The following is a 7402-nucleotide window of genomic DNA, read 5'->3' as shown; positions in this document are numbered from 1 at the left end:
CCTCCGCTGCCCAGCCTGTTCTGTTTAACCTGCAGGGTTTTGTCCTCGCCCTCAGGATAGAATGCTAGTGCTTTTAGCTAAAAAAAGAGAAAAGACATCCAGGCTCCCAAAGTTAGGTCAATACCCTTGTGGGCAATGCCCTTGTGAGTGGGGTTATACCAGTTGTGATGATATTGGGTGGGAGATGGTCTGTTACCCCTCCTCCTCCTCTCAGCCAGCAGAATCAAGGTAGCCCTATCAGCCGACCTTCTGATCTGCACATGGGACTGTTAAAAGCCGGGTGGGTCCAATGAGACCTGACAGAAGAGGGAAAGGCTGACCTGAGATCTTGGTAGGCGAGGAAAGGAGAGCCGCCCTTTTTTCCCCTGAAGACTGATGGCTCCCTATTGGTTTCCAAAAAGTCCTAGTGGTTAGAAGGTCATCACAAGGAGATCACGCGAAGCAGACCCTCTCCACGGAACTTGCCCTCAATAAGCCCCCATAAACTCAAAAGAAGGCCGGCCTCCCCTGCAACCCGAGCCATCTCCTGCCTGATTTAGGGGCCCTGAAAGGCAGCAAAAGCTGGCCTGCGCAAAAGGGGACAGGATGGAATCCAGCTCCTGTCCAGGTGGCCTGAGACTGGCCGTCTTCCAGGAAGGTCTCCAAATCAGGACAAAGGGAGAGATTAGTTTTCCCTCAGGGCCTGCTTTGGGATTTCAACTGATAAGGGGTAGGAGTTGGCGAGTTTTAGTAGCCGCTCATTTTTTAAAATAACTCATCAGCCACATTCACGGTTTCTACCCCAAGGCAATTGATGCCAGGTGGTGGAAGAACGGAGGGGGCTTGGATGCCAAGACTCTTTGCGTGAATGTGCTTCCTAACTCAGACAGGACCTTCCACACCTGGCTCAGTATTGAGTCTGACCCTGAGGAGCGCAACCAATATCTTTGCACTGTGGAGCACGACAGCCTGCTCAGGGATCCTGACCCAGCTGTGGAGAAGCCGGGTAAGAACCAGGAAGGGATGAGGAGGAAGGCTAGTTGAAGGCCAGTATTTGCGGAGGGGTTGTCTCTTGTACACCTAGTTGCAGAACTGGATGTGCCATAAGCCATGCAACAGACACACACCTTCCTGAACGGAGAAAATGATTACCTGTCTGAAGTAAATGGAACAGGATCCTGGGCTAGGACGTTCAGGATGGCTCCGTGGATGGGACTACCGGGAAAGCACTGAAGGTGGATCAGAACGAAGGTCATCTTTCTGGCCCTTGCATTTGGTCCAGGCAGTGATCAGCCACCAGTCCCAGTGGGAAACCCATCAGAGAAGGGAGGGCGGGCAGATGGTTGCACTCCCAGTCCAAAATCCTGTTCCTTAGTGTAGAAAAGTGCACTCAAGGAGGCTCCTTGCATCCCTGAGGAATTCAGTAATTCAGCTCATCCAAAAATTCCTCTGACAAGCCTGCTCTAAATGCAACTTATTGTAGCAGAGCAAGGCACTGAGAGAAGCTGCCTTTCAATCAATAGAGTTTATGAAGGAGCTGATTCCCTAAATCCCAGTTAATTCAATGGTCATACTCTAGCGGGATTTACTATACTAAGCCAGTGGTTCTTAACCTTTGTTACTCGGATGTTTTTGAACTGCAACTCCCAGAAACCCCAGCCAGCACAGTTGGTGGTGAAGGCTTCTGGGAGTTGCAGTCCAAAACTCCTGAGTAACCCAAGCTTAACTGGGTGGTAGCTTGTGGGTCATGTTCCACAACAAGTGGTATTGGTCAGTTTGCAACCTAATCATTAACCGCCATCCTGACTGGTGAGGGTGGATGCCGCCAAACCACTCTGAATTTATTTCCTTGCAACCAGAGAAGCAATCACTGCATCTTGTGGTCAAGTTGTCCCTGTTCTTCCCACTACATCTGACTGGAAGGGGGTCTCCAACTGTTTGGACATCTTGAGAAACCTTTCTGCCCAGCTGCGGCCCACAGAAGGCCTTTGCTGAGGATGGGGATGAGGGTGGGGGAGGCAGGCTGGTCCTCCGAAGGGGGGAAAGGGGAGGAAGTGGAGGTCAGGAATTGACTGAGGGGAAGGACTGCCAGAACATCAATGTTTTTAGTTGCTATTTAAAAATACCCAGCGAGGGAGCTGCGCGAATATCAGGAGGTAGATTATTCCAGAGGCGAGGAGCCACCGCTGAGAAGGCCCGATTTCTTGTCTTTTCCTTCTGGGCCTCCCTCAGCTTTAGGCTCCTCAGCCTCACCTCCTGGCTCGCGCGAGTGACACGGATAGATCTTGGTGTGAGTAGGCCCCAAACCATTTAGGGCTTTATAGGTAAGCATCAACACTTTGAAGTCAATGCGGAAGTGGATGGGCAGCCAATGCAATGCGGCCAGATTGGGTGAGACGTATTGGTATTTTTTCATCACACTGAGAAGTCTGGTCGCTGCATTCTGCACCACCTGAAGTTTCCGCAGCAGCCTCAAAGGCAGCCCCACATAGAGCACATTACAGTGGTCTAATCTTGAGATTATGAGCGCATGCACCAAGGTAGTGAGCGCCCCCACATCGAGATAGGGCCGCAGCTGGGCTATCCGCCTCTCCAGCTTCCGCTGTCTCCCTCCTTGGGAGGAAGAGACACCCCTGGCTCTTTATTTCCAGACTCTCCCTTCCCTTCATTGGCCTAGACCTTGGATTCTTCACCCGGAACTATCTCTATCTTCCTGGTTTTCTCTGTGACCTCATCTCTCTATCTTTCTGTTCTCCCCAAAGAGGTTTCACTTCTCTGACAGGTCATATGTTCTGTCTCTGGGGCTCCATGGGCTTCTTCCTCCTCTTCTCAGGAAAGGACGGCAATCCAGTCAGGATGGGTTCAGCCCGACTTTCTTGGTCAGATAGACAGCCAGTGACAAGGTGTTTGAAGTTCATCTGGGTATTTCATAGGAAGTCTTTTCATTGTTGCAGTGATTCCAGGCAATTCCAAAACTTGTTAATTCTGTACAAGTTCATTTATTTACATTGTTTTAGATTCCATACTTAAATACACTAAATTAAAAAGAAAATATAAGGCACTCTTACAGGCGTGAGGGAAAAAAAACTCTTGGTAGAGATCTCTAAATCCAAACATCATACAGTTACGCAAAAACTACAGGCTTAATTAAAATACATCCTTGCACCACGTAAAAAGATGCAGCAACTTAAATTTGGATAATAGGGAAAATTTAAGGCGTGTTTGAATCTAAAATCCAAACACATTAAAACACTGGTGCTCATAATCCGGAAAAACAGAATACATCTTCAGAACACTTTGAACTTCCTAAGAATACGATAAAAATAATTTTAAAAGTATTATTTTCCATGAAAGAAATGCAAAATTCTTTAAAATTTAAAATAAATAAATACAAAGTAAAAAAAAAGCACTGGTTGTTGTGGGTTTTTCGGGCTTTTTGGCCGTGTCCTGAAGGTTGTTTTTCCTAACGTTTCGCCAGTCTCTGTGGCTGGCATCTTTAGAGGACAGCAACCAGAGCCACAGAGAGTGGTGAAATGTTAGGAAAAAGAACCTTCAGAACACGGCCAAAGAGCCCGAAAAACCCACAACTACCATTAGATCCTAGCGGTGAAAGCCTTCGCAAATACATTTTTAAAAGCACTATTTGGCTATAAGTGTGTTGTTAAGAAACAGAAAATGTTGTTCTCACCCAGACGTTTGTAAAATCCATTGGTGGCTGTCATTGCCACACTGTTATCTTTCCGCTCTTCCAAGGATTTTCACCCAGCATCATGAAACCAAATATCTACAATATGTTTCTCCATTCCTTTCTGTTTATTTGTTTATTAAAATTAAGTAATACAAACTCATTGACACCCTCTTTAAAATTCAATTACTATTATTTAGGAGGAAAAAGCCTTCTAAAACAAATGACAGCTTCTCACTCTTCACTAGAGTGGGGTCTCGACTTACGAACTTAATCAGCATTGGAAGGTGGTTCGTAGGTCGAAAAGTTCGTAGGTCGAATTTGCATTTCCCATAGAAATACATTTAATCCGTATCTGCTCTTTTCTGTCCATAGAAATAACACTTTGTGAGAGATCTTTTCCAATTTTTATATTCCTTTATTCTGCATCAGTCAGAAAAACCTCTGACCCAGTGCAGTCCAGGGCCTGAAGAAACCAGAACTTAAAAAACAAAACTTTACACTTCTTCCAACAATTCCTGCCATGACAAAGCAGACTACTCTGCATAGAAGCGCCTAGTTATTCATAAATAATTCTCTCTCTATATATATCTATATATCTATATGTCTATATATCTATATATCTATATCTATATCTATATATATATACATACAGTGGTGCCTTGTTTAACGAGTGCCCCGGTTAACGATGAATCCGCATAGCGATGGCAAAAAAGCAAACTCTTTTGCCATCGCTTTGCGATGTTGCCTATGGGGAAAAATCGCTTTGCGATGTTTTCCCCATGGGCCCCATTTTCCCCCAGCTGAGTGGTGGGAGCCTCCAAAGGACCGCTCCCGCTGCTCAGCTGGAGGAAAATGCCGGTGGTAGCCTCGGAAGGACCCTTCCGAAGGGTCGTTCCAAGGCCACCGCCGGGATTCCCCTTCGGAGGGGGCATTTTCCCCAAGCTGAGCGGGAGCCCCGCTGCTCAGCTGGGGGAAAATGCCGGCGGTAGCCTCGGAAGGACCCTTCCGAAGGGTCCTTCCGAGGTCACTGCCAGGATTCCCCTTCGGATGCCTAATGGGGAAAAATTCGCTTTGCGAAAACCGGGGATGTGGTGGCGCTGCGAGTTAAACCACAGAAGCCTCTCTGCTGTAAGGTCTGTAGATCTTCAACTGTAAGATAGAATCCATGTGATGGACTGAGCCAACCTAGAGGTTCGAAAGCATGCAAATGTGAGTAGATAAACAGGGACCACCTCAGTGTGAAGGTAACAGCAGTCCGTGTCAAAGTCCCATTGGCCATGTCACCACGGAAGATTGCATTCCAACAAACATTGGCTTTATGACTTGGAAACAGGGATGAGCACTGCCCCCTAGAGTCGAACACAACTGGAAAAAAATAGTAAAAAGGGACCTTTATCTGAGGACACCACTGTTACTAAAGCTCTTTCCACATTCCATACATTGATGTGGTTTCTCCCCAGTGTGAATCCTTTGATGTACCCTAAGCTGACCACTCTAACTAAAGCTTTTTCCACATTCCATGCTTTTATGTGGTTTCTCCCAAGTGTGAGTCCTTTGATGTAACTTAAGGACACCACTGTCATTAAAGGGCTTTCCACATTCCATGCATTTATGTGGTTTCTACCCAGTGTGATTCTTGTGATGTAACCTAAGGGCGCTACTGTCACTAAAGCTCTTTCCACATTCCATGCATTTATGTGGTTTTTCCCCAGTGTGAGTCCTTTGATGTAATCTAAGGTGACCACTCTGACTAAAGCTCTTGTCACATTCCAAGCATTTATATGGTTTCTCTCCAGTGTGAATTCTTTGGTGTAATCTAAGGACACCACTGTGACTAAAGCTCTTTCCACAGTGTATGCATTTATATGGTTTCTCCCCAGTGTGAGTCCTTTGATGTATCCTAAGGTGGCTACTCTCACTAAAGCGCTTTCCACATTCCATGCACTTATGTGGTTTCTCCCCAGTGTGAGTCCTTTGATGTAATTTAAGAACACCACTGTAACGAAAGCTCTTTCCACATTTCATGCATATATATGGTTTCTCCCCAGTGTGAGTCCTTTGATGTACTTTAAGGACACCACTGTTACTAAAGCTTTTTCCACATATCATGCATTTATGTGGTTTCTCCCCAGTGTGAGTTCTTTGATGTAATCTAAGGTGACTACTCTGACTAAAGCTCTTTTCACATTCCAAGCATTTATGTGGTTTCTCCCCAGTGTGAATCCTTTGATGTAACCTAAGGTTGCCACTGTGAGTAAAGCTCTTTCCACATTCCATGCATTTATGTGGTTTCTCCCCAGTGTGAGTCCTTCGATGTACTTTAAGGGAACAACAGTGACTAAAGCTCTTTCCACATTCCATGCATTTATGTGGTTTCTCTCCAGTGTGGGTTTTTTGATGTAACCTCAGGTTACTACTGCGATTAAAGCTCTTTCCACATTCCATGCATTTATGTGGTTTTTCCCCAGTGTGAGTCCTTTGATGTAACCTAAGGTGACCACTCTGACTGAAGCTTTTTCCACATTCCATGCATTTATGTGGTTTCTCTCCAGTGTGAGTCCTTTGATGTAACCTAAGATCGCTACTGTGACTAAAGCTCTTTTCACATTCCGTGCATTTATATGGTTTCTCCCCAGTATGAGTTCGTTCATGTGATCTAAGTTCACCAGTCCGACTAAAGCTCTTTCCACATTTCATGCATTTATGTGGTTTTTCCCCACTATGGGTCCTTTGATGTAACCTAAGGTGACCACTCTGACTGAAGCTCTTTCCACATTCCATGCATTTATGTGGTTTTTCCCCAGTGTGAGTCCTTTGATGTAACCTAAGGTGACCACTCTGACTGAAGCTCTTTCCACATTCCATGCATTTATGTGGTTTCTCCCCAGTGTGAGTCCTTTCATGCAACCTAAGGTGACCACTCTGACTGAAGCTCTTTCCACATTCCATGCATTGATGTGGGTTCTTCCCAGTGTGTGTGATTCCATGTGACCTAAGGGCACGGCTGTCACTAAAGCTCTTTCCACATTCCAAGCATGTATATGGTTTCTCCCCAGTGTGAGTCCTTTGATGTAACCGAAGCTGACCACTCTGACTGAAGCTCTTTCCACATTCCATGCATTTATGTGGTTTCTCCCCAGTGTGAGTCCTTTGATGTAACCTAAGGTGACCACTCTGACTAAAGCTCTTTCCACATTCCAAGCATTTATGTGGTTTCTCCCCAGTGTGACTCCTTTGATGTAGCCTAAGATTGCTACTGCGAACGAAGCTCTTTCCACATTCCATGCATGTATGTGGTATCTCCCCAATGTGAGTTCTTTGATGTGACCTAAGGATAGTACTCTGACTGAAGCTCTTTCCACATTCCATACATGGATACATTTTCTCCCCTTCATATGTTCTTTTATGTCTATTGAGGTGACATGCATTTATGTGGTTTCTCTCCTGCATCAGTCCTTCCATGTAAAGTCCATGCCTGCCCATTCCTATTTTCAATTCTCTGTTTTCCTGCTTGATTGTGAGTTCCTGACCAGGTTTTCCCAGATGTTGCCGGGCAATTCTCCGCCTGTTCATCATCTAGTAGAATAGAAAAAGAAGAAAACAATCACATCCAAAATCTGCACGAATAAGGAATGATGTGTCCGGGTTCCACCTGAGTCACAGAGTAGGAAGGAAAGAAAGCCAAAAAGGTGAGGGAAGAGAACCAGGGGAGGGGATGATGCCAGACCGGAGATT

The 7402-nt window shown here is 45.6% G+C and overlaps 1 protein-coding gene across 3 annotated transcripts in view; it reads right to left on the bottom strand.

Moving 5' to 3' along the window:
• Nucleotides 1–2962: 2962 nt before the first annotated feature.
• The window catches only part of LOC140703766 (uncharacterized), a 58221-nt gene continuing 53781 nt past the window's right edge, over nt 2963–7402 (bottom strand). For all 3 annotated transcript variants that reach the window (XM_078387641.1, XM_078387640.1, XM_078387639.1), the window contains one exon: nt 2963–7243. In XM_078387641.1, the coding sequence (XP_078243767.1) occupies nt 5288–7243 (1956 nt within the window). In that variant the 3' untranslated portion in view covers nt 2963–5287. The remainder of the gene's footprint in view (nt 7244–7402) is intronic.

Source organism: Pogona vitticeps, chromosome 2 (assembly GCF_051106095.1).
Source record: "Pogona vitticeps strain Pit_001003342236 chromosome 2, PviZW2.1, whole genome shotgun sequence".
Taxonomy (NCBI): domain Eukaryota; kingdom Metazoa; phylum Chordata; class Lepidosauria; order Squamata; family Agamidae; genus Pogona; species Pogona vitticeps.
The sequence above is the reverse complement of the archived record's forward strand: the minus strand, read 5'-3'. Positions and strand labels throughout refer to the sequence as shown.